Consider the following 23,468-nt stretch of genomic DNA (forward strand, 5'->3'; position numbering starts at 1 on the left):
CAGCCACCAAAAACACACAACCTACTACCACACCCCACAAACCTGCACCGCATGCTCCCTCCCCTCCCCCTCGCTCCCCACCCTCGCCCACCACAAAACCACCCTCTGCCCCGCCAAACTCATCCTCTGCCGCTTCTGCCACCTCCAAGTCCCGCAAGAAGGCGATCCCACCGACCAGTCCCCCGAACTCCTCCTCTCAGGCCTAACCCCCCACGAACTCGCCGACGGCGGCCGCACCACAGAATGCCACTTGTGCTCCAAAATCATCCGCTTCAGAGACATGGACACGCATTTGCGACACCACGACCTCGAGCGCCTCTCCCGCCCCGCCCCGCGCCTCTGTCGCAACGTAAACTGCGGCCGCACCCAAGACGGCGCAGCCAAAAACGGCGACACACGTGCTGGCACAAGAAAGGGACAAGGACCCGGCAACGACATTGGACTCTGCAGCACATGTTTCGGCCCCTTGTACGTCTCCCTGCATGACCCCGAGGGCAAAGCCCTCCGCCGCCGCATCGAACGCAGATATCTCAGCCAACTCTTGAGCGGTTGCGCCAAAACCTGGTGCACAAACGAATACTGTCGCTCCGGACGCAAGAATCGCGGCCACCCGGATCAGCCCGTCGCCACGAAAGATGCCATTCCCCTCGTCAAACCCTTCTTGCAAGGCGTAGACGGCAAAGGCTACGATACCCCTCTCCATTTTTGCGTCGATGAGCGCGCGCAAAAGTGTAGGAATCTCGCCCACTTGTTGGCGGCGGAAAAGGGAATCGAGGGTAAAGGGGGTTATGCGCTCGAGTGGTGTGTTGCCGCGCTTGAGGCCGAGGGAGGCGATTTGGATCGGGCGAGGGGGTGGCTTAAGGGATGGGCCCCGCAGAGGGCGGAGGTGGGGGAGTAAAGGGAAATGTTGTATGGGGTGGGGGGGTTTGTAGATGTGTGATGATGGGTGTGGTTTTAAATGTGTGATGAGCGATGATGATGATGATGATGGGCATGTAGCATAGAATATCGACAAGATACCCTGTACTAATCAACAAGAAAATGCAGTGAAGAGAAAAAAAACAAGTTGATTTGTCTTTCACGTGTCCTGTCATTCCACAAGTTGGATTACTTTCGTTATCAACTTTCAATCGTACCTCATTCATAAGGCTAGTCCTTTAAATAGGTTCAAAATATTTCCCTTTCAACTCCTGTATACGTTCCCTTGCATGTTAGTGCCCCGATGCCAAATCATCTATGTGTTTCTTTTCTCCTTCGTTATGCCCATCTTCCCCCCTCCCCTCTTCCGTCCACGTCAGTCCGGGTATATCTATTCGCTGAAGCGTGCAACTGAATGGCTCCCGTCGTCTATTTACTTGGACTCTGCCTCCTTGGAGTGGCGGTCGTGCTCGTCAATGTCGCTAACAAACATATATGTCAGTGGGTCTGTACATGCCAAATCTACAGATTGCGAGATACAAAACGTACGTAGCTTCCCAAGGGTAGTTGATCCAAACATCGCCGACGGTCCTGGCAGCAATGTAACGGCCCTGGAGAATCTCCTGGGGCAGTTGACCCTTCTTCGCCTTGTCCTTGTTGTGTAGGACAAAGATGGAGAATTTGGTCTTCTCGCCCTCGCGTCCCAGCTTCTTGACGGCGGCCTCGACGTCCTTTTCTAGCTCCCTGACGGCGTACTCGAGCGTTGTGCGGGTGTCATCTACCTCATCGACGATGAGGACGTTCTTGCCGATTAGGTTGGCCATCTCGAGCGAGGACAGGTCGAGCCATTGTGTGCGTGTGACTTTTGTGCCGGGAGTTTCGACTTCGGAGTCGGGGCCTGAGCCAAGCTGCTCGTAGAGGGAGAGACCGATAGCTTGGATGGGAATGTTGGGGCTACCGGGCTTCTTGAGGAAAGATCTGGGGTGAGAATGTTAGGCTCATGTGCTGTGAGGTTCAAACAGACTGTGGGCGCATACCGCAGAATGCGCGCAGGGACATAGCCTCCGCCGCCAATAGCGATCATGAGGTTGGGCTGGAACTCATTGAGGATCTTGTCAGCTGCCTCTTGGCAGAGCTTGTGAATCTGTAGAGAGTATATGTCAGTTTCTGGCTGGAGCCTGGAGCCTAAGAGTATTGCGCTCCGACTCAGTATCACAATGACATGACTGGAGATGTTGATCAAGGTCTTGCTGTGCGCATGCTGCGCTCGTCAAGAGCACAAAGACCGTGCGACTCTCGGAAGTAAATACTCGCGAACTATTCTTGCGTGCCCGCAAGTATACAAGGGGAGCGCATGAGCGTGGGCACGCGCGGGGTGCATGGTTGCACATCAACAGCCACTTACCTGGTTGTACGTGACGTAAACCTTCTCTACCATTGTCGCGGACTGTTCAAGTTGCCTTTGGTTTTGTAACTGAATATGGAAATGTCAAGAGAAAGGCGTAGACAAGCGGCGGAAATTGTTCTCGAAGAAAATAAAGGGAAAAAAAAGTCTGTAGCCGCGGTAGCAGTCAAAATAGTTACCTACTTAGGTAGGCAAGGTTAGAGCGGCGAAGGCCGAAATTCAATGGGTGGGGTTTCCCTGTGCCCCGCGCTATGTTAGGAGCCAATCAGGTGACCACAGGGCGTTTGATGCAGGCAATTGCTTGTATGATTATTTTACCACCCAAACAAAAACTCCGAGACACTGTGACTGTCAAGAGTGGAAAACAACACTAGTAGTAGCGTGACAGGTCTACAATTCGCCCCCGCTGCTTCTGCTGGGCAATCTTGGTAATAGTTTAACTCTAGTTTTTTATGGTGGCGAAGTAGTGCCAGTCGTCGCTAATAGAAATGGTAACGTGACCATTACAAGACTTCCACACCACGACCACCACGTCCGCAAAGATATCCGAGTGACCATCTCATGTTACAAGAATGGTACCTCTAGTCGCGTTCACAGAATCCATAGAGCGTACTAACTCAAGAGTCTAATCGTTCCGTTCATGAAAAAGGTGGATCCTGTTCTAGGTTGAACGGAGCTTTCGTCGAAGCACAGCACATATATACTTTCAGACATAGCTCTGACGACGTACTTCTCATTGACAAACATAGGCCCTGTGTGAATATCGCCACCTGTGACTTCGCTGTCGGGGTCTTGAAAGATTGGTGTGCAGGCTGGTTTATCCTGGGTACCCATGTAGGTGATGATGTCTCTGGTTTCCACGGACGGATGGAATCCATACCACGTATCCTTCCACCAAGAAGATAGATAGTCATTAATGCCGTGGGGGCTATTACTGCGATGTATCGGGCCCTCCCATACTCTCAAGTCGTTGGTCTTTGTATCGAATCTAAGGAGTAGAGAGGCCATCGAAGCGTTAGATGGTTGAGATCCCGGATTCCTTGCGTTCACACGTGCCGCAAAGACGTTGGCTGAATCGTCTACTGGGACAAAGGGTGTTATGCCATGCCAAACCAAAAGTGGTCTGAGTTCTGGAAGACTTGGAGAGAAGGAGCTAACGCAATTGCCCCCAAAAGTGTATCTGGCACATACAAATAGGGTTTGGCTTGGTGTTTCTGTAGGGGTATCCATGACAAACATGAGGGTGATTGTCTCGCTCTCGGGTTGTAGGAGAGGTGCTATGTGTAGCAATCCTCTATAGAACTGGTTAGCTGTGCATGCTGCCACTTGTAGTTTGTAGCTGTGCTACATGGACAATGCCTGAGCCGGCTGCCGCAATATGTGTTCCTGTCTGGCAAAGGTAGTGGTAGTAGCAGGCAATCCATGGCACTCACCTCGGGCCGTGGGTGCCAAGAAACATGTCAGAGTCATGGCTAATGGTAAACGATGTTCCCCGCTGTGTATTGTAGTCCCAGATGTAGACGGATGTACGCATGTCAAGCGAGGCAAGGCAGGCTACGGTGCTCCGACGACAAGTCACATTCTGCAGGTAGCTTGCGGAAGGCACCCTGAATTTCTTTCGCTGCGAGAGGGTGGGCAGTTCAAAGACGTAACACGCATCGGCAGCAGTGACAAGCACGACGATTTGGTCCGAAAGCACCAGGTTAATCAGTTGTTCACGTGCTTCTCCGGCTATATGGTCAAGGTTCCAATTGTGCAGATTGAATATACAGGCAACACGCATTGGCGATGCCTGGGGGGTCTCGGACAGCCATCCAAGGTAGTCACCAAGCATGCTGGGACGGGCTATCTGTTCGTCTGACGTTATCTTGTAAATGCCGAGTGGTCTTCCGGTACGGAAGCAGTGGACTCTCCTGGCTGCGCGCTGGCGTGCAGTGTCATTTTCCAAGTCTCTGGGATTCACGGCGCCCTGGTACCATGAATTGAGGCCGGCATTGAGCACAGGAAGGCTTTGAAGAATATGGCGCCACCGGGTTGAGACTACTTGGAAGCGATAGGGGGCGGCGGGATCCAAGTGAGTGAAGACGTGAGCGACCAACTCGATGGGCAGGCGGCCAATAATGTCAAGCTGAAATGAGCGGGAGCTGGTCAGAGCATGGAGGTACCTCCACTCGTAGGGAGTGAGCTCTGCCGTCAAGAGGGCCAGGGCGTGCTGTCTCTGGGCGTGATTGAAACGGGCGAAGGTTTGGACGAAATCGGCCATGATGACCATTGGGGGGGGATTAGTCAAGAGGGGCAATTGGAAGGTTGGTCGAGAGCTGACGGGGGCGGGGGATGGAGGCGAGGGTTCGGCGGGTGACGTTTGGCCGGGGAGGGAGGGGAGGGAGGGGAGCACGGGGCAGCCATGGCGAGTCAGGCAGCAGGTGTGGCGACGGGGAGAGAGGGAAGGGAGTGGGAGGGAGGAAGGAGAGGTGCAGGACACATGCTTACGTACATGTATGTACATATGTAGTGGGTGTAGGTGAAGGTGTACTTGTATGTACTTAGTAGAGCCCTGGTGGTGATAGACAGATAGTACATAGCGTACTTGCAGGGCAGACACGCATGCATGCAGCCATAGGCACTTAGTGTGTGTAGATGCCATAGCGCATTCCACTTACATGCTACATACATACATACATAATGCATACGTATACGACTAGTAGCCAGATGACAATGGAGTAGACACAGTACATAGTTAGATAGACACGGCCGACCCCGCACCGGAAACGGCTGGTGTTTTCGCCAGATTGTCGACGGCGTTTCAGTGCATCAGCCTTGGGATCCGCCATGGTTCTGCGGCAGCGCTCCCGTTCCGTCGCGTGAAGCACAAGCACAAGCACATGCGCATGCGCAGTAGCAGAGGCCGCTCAGCAGTAGGCGAGACCGCTTGGACGCGGCGCTCGGTCGCTCCCCATCTCCTATTCCCATCCGACTGCTGCTAAGTACAGCGGCGGCCGCTCCCGATCGACAAAGGAGCCGCCGTCTGCCATGCCGACCTTTCTGGAACCAAAATTCCACGCCGCCTCGCCCATGCACTAGCACCGCCCTCGCTGGCTGAACTGAACAGTCCTGTCCTGTCCTGTCCTTCCCCCTCCCCCCCAGGCCTCGACTCGACCCAAGTCGCCAGTGCTTGCGTGCCCTCGCCCCGGCCTCCCACCGAGCATCCTCGCCGCCCGCACTGCAGCCCCGGGTCCCTGCGTCGCCTGCCTCTGTGTCGAGTCTCGCTCTCGCTCTCGCACTGACTCTGTGCGAAACGCTGCTGAGCTGCCTCGTCGCCCATCTGCAATCCCACCCGTTTCACCCCGACCGACATTGCAACAACCTCGACACCACCCAAGCCGCCGCCAGCTCACGCGCAACCACCCTGCGCAACCTCGACTCCCTCTCCCCACTCCCTCCAAGCAATGGCTTCGGTCGCCGAGGCCCGCTCCACGCCCTTCTCCGCCGATGCTCGCAATCCCAAACTCCACAAGTCCATACCCATTCTGCCCTCGTCCGCCTCGACACTCGCGCCCCCGAGAGACCCCATGGACTTGACGCCCTCGACCTCGTCCGCCATGGGCCCCCCAGCCATCAACGCCCCGCCCGCCACGGATCGCACTCCCCAAGGTCCCTTCCAGTCCCAGGCGCAATCCCACGCGCAAAGAGAAGGAACCACCGACTCGGGCAACACGTCGCCCAATGGAACTGCCGCCCCGGCTGTGGGCGCTGCTGCCGCCGCCCAGCAGCCAAAGGTCGTCCAAACCGCCTTCATACACAAGCTGTACAAGTGCGTGCGCCCTCTATATCACCTGATGCTTTTCCATGTGCGCCCCGACACTGACCCGCCAGCAGCATGCTTGAAGACCAGAGCATCCAGCATCTCATCTCCTGGGCCAGTACAAACGAAAGCTTCGTCATGTCGCCCTCGAGCGAATTCTCAAAAGTTCTATCGTACGTCCACCAGGAGCTATGGCCCTTTTCGACCAAATCTAACCCGCTTTTCCCCAGGTCTTATTTCAAGCATACCAATATCTCGTCATTTGTTCGCCAATTAAACATGTATGGCTTTCACAAAGGTCCGTGTTGGAATGCTTCTGTTTCCCCNCCCCCCCCCCTCTTTTTTTTTTCCTGTCAATCACATGTTAACACTGTCACTCCAGTGAGTGACGTCTTCCACACCGGATCCCCAGACACTCCGCTATGGGAATTCAAGCATGGAAATGGCAACTTCAAGCGCGGCGACTTGGTCGGCCTGCGAGAAATCAAGCGACGTGCCTCGCGACACGCACTTATCCATCGTGACTCCTTCTCCACACCAAAGCTGCCCCAGGGTCCCCCCGCTGGCCAGCCAGTCGAGCCAATGCCCGACCCAACCGAGTCACGCCTACAGAACCTGGAGCATAGCCTGTACGACATGCACACGCGCATGCAGCGCTCAGAAGAAACATGCAATTACCTGAATCAAAAGAGCCTAGTTCTCGCAGAGGGCATGATGAGATGTCACCAGGTACGTCAAATGTGTCTAGACTGGATCTGCACTGGCTAATGTCCCGATTAGTGGAATCACGATCTCGCAAATTACATTATGGCCATGGTGCCAGACCCGGAAAACCCTATCCATAGGGACGGTATGCATCTGCACTCAAACCTTAATTGCGCGACACTTGTGCTGACTTGTTCCAGTCGCCATGATGCAGCGTGAAATTAGTCGGCAGACAGACATGCTTCGCGCACTGGAGGCACCTGAGGAACCCCTCTCCGCACGGCAATCCTACTTCATGCAAGTAGATAGCAATAACGGCCCACCGCTTTCACCTCGGCAGATGCCACAAGATAATATGTCAGAATCAAGGCGAGGCTCCTTGGCGAGCGTTTCACGCCAAGCGCCATACAAGCCCCCGGTTCCGGCACATCTCGCCATATCTCCGCGACGGTACGGCTCAATAGGCGCGGGTAATTTCTCTCCATCATCCGCCAGGACCCCAGTTTCGCACCAGCCACCCCCACCCCCACCTCCACCTCCACCAGCGCCGCCTGCTATCCAACAGCCGGCATCTGGTGCTACATTGGGAAGCAATCTGGCAGCAAACAGCTCTTCCCCACCCTATAACCTTTATAGGCGACACACCTCGGCGGATATCCGTACTCATGGCTGGCAGCCGCAGCAGCAACAGCAGTCCAATGCTCCGCTTCACTCGCCCTATGCATCCGGCCACAACTCTACCCAATGGCCCTCATCACCACACCGGCCCCCTGTCGGAGGCGGAGATCAACAACTCCGTGACGCTTTGGAATCCTACCAACTACCCCGTGGTCCACGGCAAGTGCCGTCAAGACATGGTACTCCCCCTGGATCAAATGACCCCGTCCCATCTACTCTTAGTGCCGATAGCGGGTGGACACTTCCGGGCGCTCGATACCCATTCAAGGGCATCGACACGCCTGGCCCACCTACAAGACGGTCCAGTATGGCATCTAACGTGCACTCACTACTCAATCCCGCCGAGACCGCTGAACGCGATGATGAAGATGACCCAGATGATGCACGCAAGCGAAAGCGTCTACAGTGATGCATATAACACTTCTTGTCAACAATGACTGCTACGTTCTCTTTTTTTTTCCCTAACGTTATTGCTATTGTGAATATTCGGGAACTCCCGGCGTTCGACTGCGCGCTCTTTTTTTCCCTTCCTTTTCCTTGAATAATCACTCTGTCCTCGCAACTTTCTTTCGCTATTTCTGTTGTTGTTCTTGTCGTTGTCATCCCAAGGGAAAACGCTTCCAATGTTTTTTTCCTTCATTTTTTTCCTTATTTAATCCTTCGACACTATATACCTTCTTGTTTCCAAGCTCAATCGGGAAATACAGGAAAGAGAAAGATATGAAGAGGGGCGCCCAATTTTCATGCTGGCATCGCGAACTCGCATCTCTCTGGTCATATATATGAAAGGATATTTCGTCATCGTTATGATCCGTTGTTGTTTTTACTTTTTTGGCATATGTGGAAGTCGCACATAACGACGTGGTCCTGTCTGTTCTTTTTTGCTTTTGTGTCTGCGTTGTCAAGCTTTTTGGTTGTTCTTTTTTTTTCCTTTCCACTTGGGCGTTTTGGGTGCAATGTGGTATGTTTTTTTTGTTGGAAAAGGCAGAGATGGTAATTTACCCTTTTGGTCATTCCAAAAGATACACAACGTTGATAGCAAATGCTTACATAGCCTGTTTTTTTCTTCTCGTTTTCTTTTGTTGTAAACAATTGTATTTCGCTACCAAGAAAGCTTCGCTCTTTTTCCCGTTAAACTGTTCTCTTTGCTATAAAAAAAACAGCCAATGTGAAGCTTTGTTCTCTTTGCCAGATATATATATATATATGCAAACAAGAAGTGGCTATGCGAATAAGAAAGCGACTGTAAGTATTGCCTGCCCAAAGATGAGGGTGAAAAAAAGAAAATGATAACTATAAAACAAAGAAAGAACGCTGTCATATCTCATATCCATCATCTATGTACCTTTGTCAATCTCCTTATCCACAAAAAAAAGAGAGAAATATATATATATATATTTACCAAACCTCTCTAACCATCCCCCCAACCACTTCTCACCTACCATCTAAAACCCATAGCTCAAATACCCAATCGTAGTAGGATAAACACTCAAATTATCCTTCCAATTCGCCTTATCCTGGCCGGCGGCCGTAACCATCCACTCGACACCGACCTCGCTAAAGCCAAACGCCTGCACACTGCTCGAGCCTTCGATACTCAAGATGCGGGTCTGGCAGTCGCGGAAGCCGTTGGGGGCGGTGGGCGATGAGCATCCGACGTTGTAGTTGTCGAAGAAGGAGTAGAGGCCGCCGCCGTAGATGAGTACGTTCTTTGCGTCGAGGAGGCGGAGACCCCACGCTGAAGTCTGCGAGGATGCGTATACGGGGTCCGAGTATTTGGAGGAGGAGACATAAGGTAAGGGTGCGATGGGTGTGGGTTGGAAGTAGGGGGTTTCGGTTTGGATGTAACCTGCGAAGATGTTCTGGGCGGTGTTGAATTGGTACTGGTACATGGTGTGGTGTTCTGCGCCGTTTGCCCAGATCCAGACGTTGTTGGCTTCGACGTGGAAGCCGCGGCCGGTGTAGATGTTGATGCGGGTCGAGTCGGCGTCGTCGAGGTCGTGGTCGGCGGTCCAGAACCAGTTGTTTTCAAAGTAGGCGCCGTTGGCGCCCTTGGTGACGTGCACGTTGGTGTGGGCAGAGAAGCATTCGGGCTTGACTTGGCCGAGGACGGCGGGGCATTGGGCGACTTGGAGGTTGGTTCCCTTTGCGCCGCCGATACGGGTGTGAACGTCCCAGAGACCGGAGCCCAGGGCGGTGTTGAGGTTGTATTGGATGACGATGGCTCCTGGGGTCGCGCCTTGGGTCTGGACAATCATGTCGGACCACTCGATGCTGCCGGACTCACCGGGCTTGCCGATTTGGATGATGGGAACCGGGTTGGCTTGGTCGCCGAAGGTGCTGCCTGAGCCCATGATGGCGGAGAAGATCTCACCGACCAGGCGGGAGCCAGGGGGGACGTAGATGGTGTTGGTGACCTTGTAGACACCGTGCTCGAAGAAGAGGACCTTGTTCTGTGATGCGGCCTGGGTGACAGCAGCCTGGACAGCGCGTGTGTCGTCAGTGACACCATCACCGGTTGCACCTGCACCGCGGGCACTGATAAAGCTTGAAGTGCTGAGAGTCTCGTATTGTGGCTTCGACTTGGAGTAGAACTTGCCGTTCTGGAGGAGACCAGTGGGGCGAGTGGCACCGCTGATGGCGCCTTGGAACTTGGATGGGCCAGATGCGTTAGGTGCGTACTTGTTGCCCTGACCCCAGGTCTGGATGGTAAGGGAGCCACCAGCAAGGACAGTGGCGCCATTGCTGACAACAGCGGCGGGAACGTTGGTGAGCTTAATGTTCTCAATAACGAGCTGACCGGAACCGGTGGGATTGCTGGTCTGCGACCATGCTGAGTCGACAAACTTTTGGCAGTTGGTAATCTCAGAGTCGATGATGACGGCAGAGCCAACCTCCTGCTTGCCAGCAGAGCCACCGTTACCCATGGAGAAAGCAGTGCCGCAGTCGCTGATCTGAAGACCAGAGTACAGCCAGCCCCAGTTCCAGATTTGTGAGATACCAACAACAGCCTTGGAGATCTTGACGTTACGCATGGTGAACTGCTGATTGCCAATGTTCATGCCGTACAGACCACCAGTAATGTCGAGGTCGGCCATATGACCACCAGATCCGTTCTCGACAAAGATACCAGCGTGAACAGAGTTAGACGCCTGTGTCATGCGGATCTTGACATTTTGGATCGTAGTGGCTTGGGAGGCGGGCCAATGGATAGCCTGGAAACCCGATGTTGGTGCAACAGCAGTGCCATCAATGATCAAGTTGCGGATTTGGCGCAAGAACAAGTTGGTCGAGATCCAGCCGGGCTCGCCGTTTTGGTTGCTGTAGGGGCTTCCGTCGATCAGAGCAAGAGCCTGGAGTGAAGATGCAGCCTTAAGGACGGGGAGTTCGCGGGGGTTACCGATGAGTGCAGTCATGTAGTAGAAGATGATGGGCTTGTTGATGAGATAGGTTCCAGAAGGCACGTAAACAACCGCTGGGCTGTCAGTCGATGAGTCGCACACCCATGGGCCGCAACGGCTGCCGTCAGAGATGGCACGGTTGAAAGCATCAGAGTCGTCAGTGACACCGTCACCTACAAACTTGTTAGTTATATCCTCATCATCAATGTGAAAAACTGCTTACCCTTCGCTCCGTAATCCTTGACATTTCGGAAGACCTTGTAGTTCGGGTTGCTGTTAAAGGGGGCTCTGCCTTTGCCGGACAGATCGTTTAGCCAGTAACCATCGATAGCAGCCGCAGCTTGAACAGCATCAACACTTCCACTGGAGTCGGTAGTGTTATCCAAACGCCTTTCAAATGCTACAAAATGTCAGTAACTTGGAATTGCGAAGCGGAAAACTTCTTCATACGTATAGCAGCGGCGTGAATGCCGACTGCACCTAGGCAGGCGAGCAAAGAAGAAAAACGCATGCTCGTGAACTTCAGACCAGCAGATTTCCGATTGAGCAGCAAAGTGAATTGAAAGACACTTTGTACAAGGAAATGTCAAGCGTAGTAGAGATGGGAATGTCTCAAAGGCAGGTGATGCCTCTCTATTTAAGTATTCTGTGTACACACTTTATGTTGCCCCAGTTTTATGATTGTGTAAACGCGACGTTCACTACACCAGGTGGGTCGAGAATGAACCCTCCCCGGAGCAGCTCACAGACAGGCAGAACCCGGTCAGGACTCCCCACTGGCTCCCGCTTAAAGGTCACACGGAGTGATGGTTTGCACTCTTGGTGCGCGACTACAGATGCGGCCATTTGGGTGGCTCCATGTCTTGCGTCTTTCTGTATGGTTGGAACCGTCTAGTTGAAGTGGCATAATCTGGGGAAGGGCGGTTATCCATCACCTTCCCCTAAAAGAAAATCCTTGTAGGGGATATCTTGGAGGGCAGGGTAGTGTGACTTTGCCTATGACTTTGCCATATCCAGTGTGATCGCGCATGTTGGGCTAGGCCACGATCTAATCCACATAAAGCTATATTTCCGAAACATTAGGCTACAAAAGCGGTACTGAAGATCGCTGGTAGATAGTCCGGTGGTATTGTAGAGGTAGTAGAAGAGAATGCAAGATTGTCGGCTAGCCCAGAAAAGTAGTGGTCACCGGGTCGGCCCTACACATATTAGTTCCGTGCAGCGCATTCTAGTCATGAAGCAACGCCAGCAAAAGCATGTGACGTACGTTAGCTGTTGCGAGACCTGTAGGCATGCTTTTACCATTGGCCCCGCCTTCATGAGGGTCCAATTTCCCAAGTTCACCGTTCGTCTCGGCGATAGCGCCACAATGTGGAGTAGTCTTAGTAGGAGGGCCATGCGTCGCAGTGCATCAAAGCCGCCCTATGATGTCTTCCAGAAGCGTAAGCCTCAAGCGCGTGGTCAAGTTAGCCTACCGGTTTCTAGTACACCTTTTTACAGTGCCGAGCCCGTCTGAACTGGGGCAAAGGTAGTGCGTCGTGTGAGACTGTCGCAAGACACAATTTTCAAAGGTCGGGCTCCGCCAAAGTGCATTTCTAGGACCTACCTATTCAGAGGCATGTCTGCCGAAGGCACTTGAAACCCGGGTGCTAGTCCCGGCTAAACCAGGCGCGTGGACTCTTGCAGCACATTGGACGAGAACATCAAAAATATAATCTCTCCGACCAGCTTCTGTATCGAATCGTCTCCGAGGATTTTGCGTAAATTAAGAGGCCGGGCCAGCTGCTGTTCTGAGGTTGAGAGGTGCCCAGAATCGTGTGCGCCGGAGATTGCAACGTTGCAAGCGCCTCTTCCACTTCCCCAGATATGTCGCAAGCGCCTCACCGACTACCCCAGATCCTGCATAGCGGAGCCTAAGCTAAGGGTCATGCAAGAACAGCAGATCACAGGGTCAGGGTAGGATAATTCAAGTGGGCTCCAGCACGTCCAGTCATGTGTTGCAACCCAACCCTCCACTTCAGGTGATCTGCCCACAGCCAACACAGGCGGAAATGTACCGAAGTGCTCCACACTGTACCAAAGTTCGACAGTGAAGTTGATGTAAGATGCGAGCGGTCAGGCAGATTCAAAGACTTGTGACCTCGGCCAAAGTCGGTCGGCTCTGTAGTAACCTGGAGAAGGCGGCGGCGCGCACACCGGACTTGTGCTTTGCCTCCCCGTCGTCGTCGTGAGTTCATGACGTCCACAGTGTTTTCCGCTCGCTGCAAGATGTCGCGCAGGCGGGTATTACTCATTCAAGTGCTGAATGTCACTTCACGCCTAGACATTTGTCAGAAGGCGAGCTGCATCCTGCCGGGTTGCACAAAGAATCCGCCGATACGTAAATTGTATGACAGATTTCCACGCGAGAGGCGCACTTCCTTGCAGAACGACCCAAACTTTTGGTTGACCTCGTGGTTGCAGCAAGACGAGGCAACCTGGTATATGTCGAGCACTGCTAGGATTCAATAACGCAAGAACAAGGGTGGTGCCACTATCAAAGTCATGTCAACACACATGGGATTCAACTCGCGTAACTTGTCTCGAGGCATTCATAGCTTTACCGCAAGTTTTACAAATAGCCCCTCAGCGGTCGTATATACCGTACCGTTGCCGTCTTCAAGTGTTGTACGGATGAAGATTTTCCGGTCGCCCCCTTCTACCCGGTCGACTTTTGCAGTGCAGAAGAGCAGTCCAGGTGTCGGTAGTGGCTTCTTGTAGGTCGTGTTTAAGTCTGCTCACAATTAGCTCATGTGTGGAACTAACATAGCCAAGGTAACGAACAAGCCGTGTAATAGTCCGGGGCCTTGACAGCTTGTCCAAGCTTTTGCGCCTTCTCCACCTTTGCATCTCTATTCTGCGTGACGATCACGCCGCAGAGCTCATCCATTAGCGCAGCCTGGAACCCGCCATGCGCAGTCTTAGGATATCCATCGAGATCTGGTCCTAGATCGAGAATTGTCCTGGTCTCTAGAAATGGAAGATCACCCTCCGCCTCTTGAGTTGGTAGAAATGATAGAAAGGTTCGTATTGTAGAGTCTGTTTTGAGCGTTTTGCCGAAGAAACCGTCTTCTCCTGAGGACTTCGGTGTGCGTGAGAAAGTGCTGATAAGCTTCCAATTCGGATCATTGATCAAGGCAGCAGCCCAGGGAACCGAGGATATCCTCGGTGTGACTTCATCCATCACGAAAAGCTTTAGTGATTTTGGTCGATTTCACTGCACCAGAAAGCAGAGCAATTGTTGTGTAACTTCGAGACATGATTGCGAAGCTAGAAGCATGGGGTAGCAAAGATGCCGAGGTGAAACGTGGGGGAATTGTCAAAGCTCAACAGAGTCAGCCGGTACGACACGACAAAAAGCTAGTCAGCAACACCCTTCGACTTTCGGGTATCGGGCAAAAACAACGGCCGCAACAAGAAACGCCAGCCATGTTCGCGTAGCAGCGCCCGTTGAGACTTGAATTGTTTTTCGTCCTGCAGGGAGAGGGGAGATCGACATTCAGCTCTTGTACTCCCGTGTGATTACTACAACACTCCCCGGAAGATGCAAGACGTCATGTTCATGCGCTAGACTGCAATACCGCGCCTTTTCACATCACTACGTCAAAGAGATGTAGGCCACAGACGACTAGATCCCTCTTTAGGCTATGGATGTAGACGTAGATGATGTAGCTGCCAAGGTAAACCTGAAGTGGTAGGCTTCATCTTTCCCCAGATCCCATTCTCCACATAACAGCAACAACACTCAAACAGTCAATTCCCATTTTCTCAATCTATATTTCATCCGAAACTTTCTAATCCTAACTTAAAAAAAACCCCCTCGAATCCAATTCTCCGATCAAAAAGAGAACAAGAAACAACCCAACTCCCCGAGAACACTGAGAGCAAGAAGAATAAACAACTCTACGAAAACACACAAAAAAAACCAAACAACAACCAACATCCCGCAAACCCGCAAAAGAAAATGGTCAACACATCCCACTCCCGCTCCGTCCGCGGCACTCTCTCGCGCCCATCTTCTTCCTCATCCTCCTCCTCCTCCCAAAAGCCTCCCCCAAGCCTCAGCGACGCCACAAGCCTAACCCCCGAAAACGCCTCTCTCCCGCTTCCACCCCACGACTCGGCCCCTCCACCGTCTACCCCTTCTTCCCCCTCAGCCTCAGACTCAGCTTCTCCCGAAGCCCCCACGCCAAGCACCCCTTACCACACCCTGGGCACCGCAGCAGGAGGCGGGGATAAGAGGGCTGTGGGGAATCGTGCCGCTGGGACTTCCGCCTGCGATTTCACTCAGGGTGCCGCTAGGGATTCCACCGACGCTTCACCCGACACCACCGCTAAACACACCGCTGGCAATGCAACGGTGAAGGAAGAGGGAGAGAGGAGGCTAGAGGGAAAGGGAAAAGGAGAAGAAGAAGAAGAACCCCACAGTCGCCAAGTCCGAGGCACACTGGGGAATAAGAAGCCCGAGGGAAGAGTGGAGAAGACAATGTTGGGGGATCCGGCGAGTTTAGTGGTGGAGAGGAAGGAGGGGGTCGGGGAGAAAATGGATGCGGGGACGGAGAGGGAGGGTGTGGAGAAGGGGATGGGGAAGAGGGAGAGTAAGTTGTAAGGAATGGGGCTATAAAGAGGAGCGAGAGTGATATATCGTTTCGATGGAAATTTTGTAAGAACGAAAAAGGGAGAGAGAGAGAGAGAGAGAGAGAGAGAGAGAAAACGGTAACAACGTGCATAGACGAAGTTGTCCATTTTCTTTTCAATTTGGCAGGGTTCGGTTCACGCACAATTATCGACTTTTTTTTTCTTCGTTCCTTTTTTTCTTCTCGACCACGTTTCAACGCACCAGCAAAATATTCAAGTTCATCGGAGAAAAAACGGGTATGGTTTAAATAATTTGATGAGTGTCATAACATCGTCGCCTAATCATTTAACCCAAGCAAAAACAAAAAACAAGTGCATGTTAAATATCCCCCCTTAACCCTAACCCTTAACCCCCCCACCATTCCTTCCCAAAGAGAGAGAGAGAGAAAAAAAATCCTCAAAACCAAAAACGTCTTTTCGCTATGCTAGAAAGGAAGAGGAAGAAGGAAAATGCTATGCCTTTGTGAACTTCGAAAAGAAAAACTCACACACACATATACACGCACGCTCACGCAGGTTCTGAATCTAAAATCAAGAAGACGACGAGAAAGAAAGAAAGAAAGAAAAAGAGAGAGAGAAAAAGGAAGGAAAGGTTCTTCTACAATTCTCCTCCCTTCCGGAAAGAAAATGTTGAAGAAGAGTAAAGGAGAGGAAAAGAGAGAGAGAGCGCCCACGCAAAGGGTATATCGTAATTATGGTACAAGAGAAACAGAAAAGAAGTAAACAAATGCCATCTTTCTTTCAGGGGGAAAAGTCATTTTTTACCCCATATGTATGTGTGTGTATGTGTCCCCTTTTTTGATGTTTGCGCCGAGAATAAGACAACGTCCAAGAACCGTGTGGAGGAAAAAGAAAACGCTGCAAAAGGTTATGTGTGGGCCATAGAAGTTTTTCGAAGAAAGGAATTTCTTTGCATGGTCTTGCCACGGAGCGAACTTTTTTTAACTGTGATAGTGGACAGGGGGGAGAGAAGACTTGCTTCACTTCATACCCATTTTGCGGAACTTGCGGGATGCACGACGGCGCAGGACGTTCATGCCCATGGCCTTCCGGAGGCTATCTCTGTCGCCATCCTCGTCGTCCTCCACCTGGTGTCCATGATGGCGGCGGCCGTTGCTGTTCTTTACAGAATTTTGATGGGCGATTATGTTTTGTTCACGCCAGAACATACGTTTCTGATCAATCACTTGTTGTGACAGGTTGCCAAAACCCTTTTTGACGAACGCCAGATCGTGCAAGATGTTCGGATCCAGACAGCGTCTGGGAAGTGTTTGAACAGCCATGAAGATTTCACCGTCGCCTGGACGGTACTTTCTGATTTCTGGCTCGCCGAGCTTGAAAATGGCAAGGGCGTAGCGGTACAGAGCGCGTGGCCCCTCGTACAGAAAAGCATCCCATACACGAAGGACGGTTTCAATCGGAAGCACACCGACGAAAATGCTCATGAACCAAGATGTACACGAAAGAGCAACAGTAGGTTGGCGTTGGAACTTGGAGTTGGGGTGGGCGTAAGAGCCAGCGCCAGTGTTGATGAGATCAGTATCATTGATCGAGGCCCAAACCTTGGGCAGGTAGTCCTTGATCAGCATCATGAGAACGTTGACCTCGGTATTCGCAAGGCTACGAGCATGTGCGCCTGGAAGATGATTCTGCGTAATGATGGTCAAGAGAATGAAGGCCTTTTCCTTGTCTTGCTTGAGGAAGAGCAATAGAAGACCAGCAATAAAGTTGAGCGATTGGCAGTATCCAATGTTGGGGTTGTTCAGAGCGAAGCATGACAAGACCTCGCGAAGGTCTTGAATCAGCGCAGGCTCGTCATCGTCCTCCCCGTCTAGCAAATCAGTCGCCGGTTCGGGTCGGAAGTGAATGTTGTCGGGAAAAGTCCTGTCGAGGTCGCGTTCAATAGCATCTCTATCGTCCTTGTTGAGCTCATCTCGTCGTAAACGGGCTACAAGCGATTTGTAGAGACCAACGTTTTCTTTTTGTGTGATCATATGCTGACCGCCAGAGTAATACCACCACATGGCGCCTCGCCACTCGGGAGGATAACCCTTGCGTGCATATCTCTTAACCTTCTCGCACATTTCCGGGAATATCGTCGGATCGTCAGTTGGCAGTCCTTGTTTGTTCATCAAAGCAATCCATTTACCACGTCGACGTGCAATGTGTTCTTCGTATCTTGCTGCCCAAGCATTGTACTCTTGGACACTAATCTTCTCAGAGGCCTTCTTGAAGCCATAACGATCCCTTTCCACAGGGATGGCAGTTTTGCGCAGGCCGGGCATAACTACGGGAATTGGGTGCCCAGAAGACATGTCGGAGTCTTGGGCTGGCTCTGGTTTACTTTTAGCCGAAGCTAGTTGGGCCATCTTGCCCAGATCGAGCAATGCACTCTTTCGATCGAAGACACTAGTAGAAGCGCGACGGGGGATTGTCTCATCTTCATCAAGTTCCGGAAGAGGTTGCGATCGTTGCGCTGGCATAGGTTGCGTGCTGTTAGCCCCGGCGCTCGAGTCATGTGAGAAGGTACGCGAGCGACTGGGTCTTTTGCTGTGTCGCTTCGAGTAGGCTTCAATGCTTGCCCAATCTTGACGTGAGAGTCGAGATCTGTTAGAGGGCAATTGAGGAAGTCCAGATATCTCGCGACGAATGCTATCCATCTGAGAACGGCTTGTATGGGCGCTCTTTGAGTGACGATGTCCTTTGACATTCTTGGCGCCTGCCAGATTCGAAGTTTCAGTGGTTCTGAGGGACAAAGCCTGTAGAGTGACTGAGACTCGACGGGGCATATCTGCGCTGGACCGTTTCATCGTGACTGACAATCTCTTTTTGGGAAGCTGCACTACTGCTTGGATGGTCCGTGGTGTATATGGGGCCTGGTAGGGGCTCACTTGACCCTTGTGCATGTGGTCCACTTGTAGCGATTTCGGTTCTATCGCGTTGGCGTTGTGCACATCGAGATCAGAGCCTGATTCAGACGTCGTACGAATAGTTAGGAGCTTTTTCTGCCCAGTGTGATTCTCTGTTGAGTCTTCAGCGCGTGGGTAGGGCCGTTCGTCCCATCGCTTGAGACTTTCGCTGGATTGGAAGGAGTCGAGAGAGTCGAAATCATGGGATGGTGTCTGGGATAGTTCAGGTGGTTCAGAGTCGAGGCCACTGGGCGAGGGATTTCCAAAATGGTCGTCATGCGGCTCGACAATCGGGCTGCGGTCATCATCCTCTTCGTCGTAGTAGTAAGAATCAAGCACATCACTGACGGCGTCTAGCTGTTCTTCCTCCTCGGCAATATCGGAAGTAAGCGTTGTTTCTGGGGAGTCATCGCGATCCCGTTTGCGATCTCTTGACTGTTCTCTTGAATACATACCACTGTGCAGGTCGCTAGCAATGGAGCTACGCGCAGTAATGATGCTACTTCGCTCTGTGCCGCTTGTCTCCATTAGGCTAGATGAAGCATTTGTGAATCCAGATCTAAAGCTAGCTCGTGGCTCCTCGTTTCGGAATGGTCGAGCTGGGGGAGGGTAGTAATCATTGTGAGACCAGTTGGGCACGCCTCTGTTAGGCTTGTACGTGCCGGAGAGGTTTGACCGCTCATTTGCACGATGCTGTGCGTAATCTGGTATGGAGGTTGCGGCCCTCAGCGAAGGCTGAAAAGGCGGCGCCTGAAAAGATGACTGGGGACCAGTCATTCCTCGGGCTCGGAACGTCGCAGCTGGGGGGCCTGGCAGGTCTTCGTTGGATGAATTCCATGTTGGGCCACTCGAGTTAACCGGATTGCTAGCCAGAGGATTGAAGATGGTGCGAAGGTCGGGTGAGCAAGGGGCGCTGTCCTGACGTGACATCACCGAAGCGCCTGTTGGAGACATGGGCATTGGGGTAGAAGAAGGTGGGTTTGCATGGCGGGGGGAAGGTACAGCGGCATGGCGGAGGAGAGAAGGGGCTCTTTGTCGTAGAGGATATTTGGGCGAAGGAATGGTCGGGCTGTCTGCAGGCGTTGGACTGTAAGCGGGACGGTCGTAGGGCTGGGCGGCTACCGCGTGCATCTGGAGCTGGGTCGGGTGCTTTGAGCGGAGCGCGCCAAAGCCCTTTGTGGCAGCGTATGGTATCTGAGGCTGTGGTGAAGCGGGAGGTGTGTAGTCGGTTGGCGAGGCTCGATGGTGAAGGACATGGGACAGGTGGTGTGGAATGGCCGCGTCGGAGTCCCGTCCAGCACTGGCAGCTTGGGAGACGCCAGGAGCGACGCGCAGGAGGGTATCACCCATTGCGAGGAGCAGAGGTGGTGATGCAGTAGTGGAGGAGGAGGGCGGCAAGGGCGCTCATTCGAACGGGGTACAGGACAGCTCGGGACTGGAGGTTCGGGAGGACATTCTGGGGGGGAGCGGGCAGTCGAGGTTAGGGCAGGGCGTTGTTGAGGAGTGAAGTTGTCGTGTGGGCGTGTGTCATGCGGCGGTGGTAGTCGCTTGGACAGTGGGTTCGCCGGGTGTCGCAGCGTCCGGAGTGGGAGCTGTGGTGCAGGTGGATGAGTGAAAGGCCCAGGTGGGTCCTGGCGTGGGTGCGGCAGGTAGATAGGGTGTAGGGTAGGCTGATGAAATGGAGCCGGGCAGGGAGCGTGTCGTGGCGCACAGGCACCGGGGGAATCAGACGGTAGTGAGGACGGAGGTGCGGCCAGTGTGTAGCAGGAAAGACTCCTTTGGCTTGGATGAACGCTGGACAACTGACTCTCTCGAGGCTGCCAAGACGCGACGGCCATGCCTCCTCATCCCCGATGCCTATAGCCCGACTAAGGGGGGCCGCGCCGCGGGTCGAGCGTTTCAAGGGCCACCACGGAACTCGTCGGAGAGAGCGTTCATTGCCTGGGCTGTGACGGCCCAAATGGGCGAGTCCTGCATAAGCTCTGCGGACGAGACGACGACAACGAGAACGGCCGCAGCACTACCACTTACTCAACGCCCATGGCGATAGCACGGTGTGATGTGATGGAGCATGTAGTAAGGGTAGAGAGAGGGGGAAGGGGGGAGGGGACGCGTGCCTGGCCAATCAACGGCAGCCCTGCTTATGCGCCTCTTTTTTGGAGAGCAGAGCCACTCCATTTGCACCGCCATCGCACCGCCCACCGCACCGCCATCCATACATCCATCCATTCATCAATCCCACTCACAGCTCTCTCGCACAGCCATGGCAGCGGCTCGACTACAAGTACTGTGTGCTGTGTGCTGTGTACGTGTAAATAAATAAATGGCAGCCGACGCGCAACACGTATTTCCTAGCGTTTCGTTTCGCAGAGGCCATGTCTTTGGGCCTTGCGTGCCCTGGCGTGCCCTGCGTTGCCCTGCTTTGCCCTCTGCACGGGGACTGCATGTGTGTGTGTGTGTGTGTGTGTGTACATTACTTACTTAGTTGGGTCAATCAAGCACTCAATCACAACACAGACAGCACACGATAGTTGCTCCGCCTCGCCAATAGCATACGACGACACCAAACTATTATTCAGAAAACATCACAGTTGGGACCGCGCACAGGCACAAGCACGGCCAAGTTAGGCAAGCACCGAACCGCAGCAGCCTTGTCACGCGCGCTTCTAGAAGGCTACGTTTCAGGGCCTCCCCGGCCTCTCACCACTCACACGGCTCGCTTCGTCTGGCATCGCCTTGCTACCACGGGAGATTTGCCATTTTGCTCATGACGACATGCCGCCGTCGTCTTCATTTCATTTGGCCTTACTTTGCTTTGGTAAACAAGCTACCCTGCCCAGCCGTCCTGCTTGCACGTCGATGCGCTGGAGACATGGCGATCTGCATGTCCACGCCATGCTTCTTTGCCCACCGCCCACCCAGCGACCCATCCGCATGCAAATTTCGCCAAACGCCAACCATGCAATCAATGTGTAGCTGCTGACCGCCGTCCTGTCCACAACTGCCTCCTAATCACCTTTCTCCTTGCCCATGCGCCTGCCCACGTGGCCGAGGCCCTCATTTGGCATAGCGCTTGACCCAGTCCTTTGCGTTCTTGTCAAACTCCTGGCGGTTCTCCCGATACTCGTTAGCAATCGACGGCTCAATCGCATCGTCTGGGTTAGGCTCGATGAGCAGCGTCTGGATCAGGCGCAGCACAGAAACCACCTTGTTCGGCGGCTTCCACTCGTCGGCGCGTAGCAGGCCCAAACACATGGAGCCCTTGTCATCGTTACTGACGTTGGGATGGTAGATCTTGGTCCGGAAGCTGACCACGGGCGGCTTGAACGGATACTCGGTTGGGAATGTAATCTCGAGCTTGAAGTGCCCGCCCTACATGTACACACTCGTCAGCGGGCGGTGTTCCCGTATGCACGGAGGCTGCCTGTCAGCAAGCAAAAACACATACAGCATATGCAGACTGCTCGGGGCCATCCATCAACACTTCCCATTTGGTCATGTTCTGTTCGTCAAAATTGATCTTCATGCCCGGCGGGGTGTCAGCCATGCATTCGCCGTACTCCTGCCCAGCTGTTAGCCGTCTGGCTTGTGCGCCACTACACACAACCATCACAGGCTTGCCTTTAGGATGCGCTTCTTGGCTCCGGTGCTCATGGTGGCAGTGCGTTGGTTGACCGTGTGTGGTGCACTAGGGTTCGATGGCAAGCTGCGACGCCTGGTCTTGCCGGCTTTGTATTCCGGAGCAGCAACGAGTGTTTTCTATGGCACAAGGCAAGACGGGTGGCCGAGTCGAAATGAATGAATGGACGAGCACAAGCTTGGTGGGCTGGTATGTATGTATGTACAGGGCAAGCGGTGTGCAGTGTGGCACGGGATGCGTGCGTGCGAGTGAGTTGTGGAAGAGAGAAAGATGGATGTGGGGAAGGTTGGCTATGAATGACGAGGTGCCTTGGGTTGGGATCCTTAGTCAAAGCTCCGCATGCGGGCCGGCAGAAGGGTCATCAGCCTTCACTGGGTGGCGGCTGCAGGTGCTCGCTAGCATCTGCTCGTCGTTTTCAGTGTGCGCGATTGTCCCTACTGTCTACTCTACTACGCTGCAGAGACGAGCGACTTGTGTCTGCCATGAGGATTGTGGCACTGACATGCAACGACGTCATTGGGAACATGTCGGAGCAAGCCCGTATCGGTACTACTACGCCGCCTCAGTCAACACATTGGAACAAGCGAGTCTTCTGGACGCAACCCCGGCTTGCTCGCGACTTTGTGGTTTACTGCATACAGCAAAGGCATGCGTCTTTGCAGCCAAAGGGACTTGGGCGCGCCCGGTGCAAGTGGAACAGCCTAGCGGCTAGCGGGCAACAGCGAAGCGCCCGTTGTGAGGGCAGCATAAGAGTGGCCCGCCGTGATGCAGAGGAGCTCGGCCTGACATTGCAGAGCGGGCGTTTGCAATGCAACTCGACGGTTATGCTCTGCACCTCATACAGCACTGGCACCCAACATGTTCCATGATGGCGTAATGACTCACGGTTGTGCACAAGCGCAACTCAATGCCCCCGCGTTTCCAAATGCCTCGTCGCTCTTGCCGACTTGCACGCACTCTGCTGCGCCTAACAAACTTACTCGTCACATGAGTCACAAAGGGTCCCAGCAGGCGAAGCGCCCAACTGCTACAACGGCTTGATCCGTACCTACTTGTACCATTGCTATGTATACAGTATGTACCAAGTAACCATGTCACGTTACACCGCGACAAGAACGCGATACGGATCCTTCACAGCCATTGCCCAACACGGCCTCGTGTCTGTCAAGATCGGACCCCACCCACCAGCCGATCACATCTTCCTCCCGGTGCGATCCTGGTCTTGGCGAAAGTCCGTCACGTGGCTCTCGTATCTGTATCGTCGGTGTTTCGCTTACAGCCCTCACCTTCGCATTCGTTCGTGCGTAGGCCAGTACTTACATGGACCAAACAA

At 53.3% G+C, this 23,468-nt stretch overlaps 11 protein-coding genes across 11 annotated transcripts; 4 read left to right on the forward strand and 7 right to left on the reverse strand.

Annotated features, from left to right (window-relative positions):
- Positions 1 to 1,351: 1,351 nt before the first annotated feature.
- COCMIDRAFT_90858 (uncharacterized protein) lies at positions 1,352 to 2,356 on the reverse strand (the record flags this gene model as incomplete). Its single annotated transcript, XM_007688173.1, has 4 exons — positions 1,352 to 1,400; positions 1,468 to 1,896; positions 1,956 to 2,062; positions 2,324 to 2,356. 4 exons carry the CDS (start codon positions 2,354 to 2,356, stop codon positions 1,352 to 1,354), a joined length of 618 nt encoding a protein of 205 aa, XP_007686363.1.
- A 579-nt stretch (positions 2,357 to 2,935) lies between these two features.
- On the reverse strand, positions 2,936 to 4,595 carry COCMIDRAFT_35316 (uncharacterized protein; the record flags this gene model as incomplete). Its single annotated transcript, XM_007688141.1, has 2 exons — positions 2,936 to 3,617; positions 3,757 to 4,595. The coding sequence occupies 2 exons, from the start codon at positions 4,593 to 4,595 to the stop codon at positions 2,936 to 2,938; spliced, it is 1,521 nt and encodes a 506-aa protein (XP_007686331.1).
- A 1,174-nt stretch (positions 4,596 to 5,769) lies between these two features.
- COCMIDRAFT_90826 (uncharacterized protein) lies at positions 5,770 to 7,917 on the forward strand (the record flags this gene model as incomplete). The annotated part of the gene is made up of 6 exons (XM_007688174.1): positions 5,770 to 6,134; positions 6,200 to 6,298; positions 6,356 to 6,423; positions 6,508 to 6,854; positions 6,906 to 6,975; positions 7,031 to 7,917. The coding sequence occupies 6 exons, from the start codon at positions 5,770 to 5,772 to the stop codon at positions 7,915 to 7,917; spliced, it is 1,836 nt and encodes a 611-aa protein (XP_007686364.1).
- Positions 7,918 to 8,953: 1,036 nt separating this feature from the next.
- COCMIDRAFT_90841 (glycoside hydrolase family 55 protein) lies at positions 8,954 to 11,420 on the reverse strand (the record flags this gene model as incomplete). The annotated part of the gene is made up of 3 exons (XM_007688175.1): positions 8,954 to 11,082; positions 11,133 to 11,309; positions 11,360 to 11,420. 3 exons carry the CDS (start codon positions 11,418 to 11,420, stop codon positions 8,954 to 8,956), a joined length of 2,367 nt encoding a protein of 788 aa, XP_007686365.1.
- A 639-nt stretch (positions 11,421 to 12,059) lies between these two features.
- Positions 12,060 to 12,425, forward strand: COCMIDRAFT_24937 (uncharacterized protein; the record flags this gene model as incomplete). The annotated part of the gene is made up of 1 exon (XM_007688120.1): positions 12,060 to 12,425. One exon carries the CDS (start codon positions 12,060 to 12,062, stop codon positions 12,423 to 12,425), a length of 366 nt encoding a protein of 121 aa, XP_007686310.1.
- An 803-nt stretch (positions 12,426 to 13,228) lies between these two features.
- COCMIDRAFT_91025 (uncharacterized protein) lies at positions 13,229 to 13,387 on the reverse strand (the record flags this gene model as incomplete). The annotated part of the gene is made up of 1 exon (XM_007688176.1): positions 13,229 to 13,387. A coding segment is annotated over one exon (159 nt), but the record flags the coding sequence as incomplete, so codon positions are not given.
- A 113-nt stretch (positions 13,388 to 13,500) lies between these two features.
- Positions 13,501 to 14,132, reverse strand: COCMIDRAFT_90983 (uncharacterized protein; the record flags this gene model as incomplete). The annotated part of the gene is made up of 2 exons (XM_007688177.1): positions 13,501 to 13,682; positions 13,733 to 14,132. 2 exons carry the CDS (start codon positions 14,130 to 14,132, stop codon positions 13,501 to 13,503), a joined length of 582 nt encoding a protein of 193 aa, XP_007686367.1.
- Positions 14,133 to 14,912: 780 nt separating this feature from the next.
- COCMIDRAFT_3878 (uncharacterized protein) lies at positions 14,913 to 15,557 on the forward strand (the record flags this gene model as incomplete). The annotated part of the gene is made up of 1 exon (XM_007688110.1): positions 14,913 to 15,557. One exon carries the CDS (start codon positions 14,913 to 14,915, stop codon positions 15,555 to 15,557), a length of 645 nt encoding a protein of 214 aa, XP_007686300.1.
- A 1,009-nt stretch (positions 15,558 to 16,566) lies between these two features.
- Positions 16,567 to 19,845, reverse strand: COCMIDRAFT_90932 (uncharacterized protein; the record flags this gene model as incomplete). The annotated part of the gene is made up of 1 exon (XM_007688178.1): positions 16,567 to 19,845. One exon carries the CDS (start codon positions 19,843 to 19,845, stop codon positions 16,567 to 16,569), a length of 3,279 nt encoding a protein of 1,092 aa, XP_007686368.1.
- Positions 19,846 to 21,552: 1,707 nt separating this feature from the next.
- On the reverse strand, positions 21,553 to 22,149 carry COCMIDRAFT_35322 (uncharacterized protein; the record flags this gene model as incomplete). Its single annotated transcript, XM_007688142.1, has 3 exons — positions 21,553 to 21,867; positions 21,944 to 22,057; positions 22,117 to 22,149. 3 exons carry the CDS (start codon positions 22,147 to 22,149, stop codon positions 21,553 to 21,555), a joined length of 462 nt encoding a protein of 153 aa, XP_007686332.1.
- Positions 22,150 to 22,617: 468 nt separating this feature from the next.
- Positions 22,618 to 23,004, forward strand: COCMIDRAFT_24941 (uncharacterized protein; the record flags this gene model as incomplete). The annotated part of the gene is made up of 1 exon (XM_007688121.1): positions 22,618 to 23,004. One exon carries the CDS (start codon positions 22,618 to 22,620, stop codon positions 23,002 to 23,004), a length of 387 nt encoding a protein of 128 aa, XP_007686311.1.
- Between the last annotated feature and the right edge of the window lie 464 nt (positions 23,005 to 23,468).

This window comes from Bipolaris oryzae, assembly GCF_000523455.1.
Source record: "Bipolaris oryzae ATCC 44560 unplaced genomic scaffold scaffold_38, whole genome shotgun sequence".
Taxonomy (NCBI): domain Eukaryota; kingdom Fungi; phylum Ascomycota; class Dothideomycetes; order Pleosporales; family Pleosporaceae; genus Bipolaris; species Bipolaris oryzae.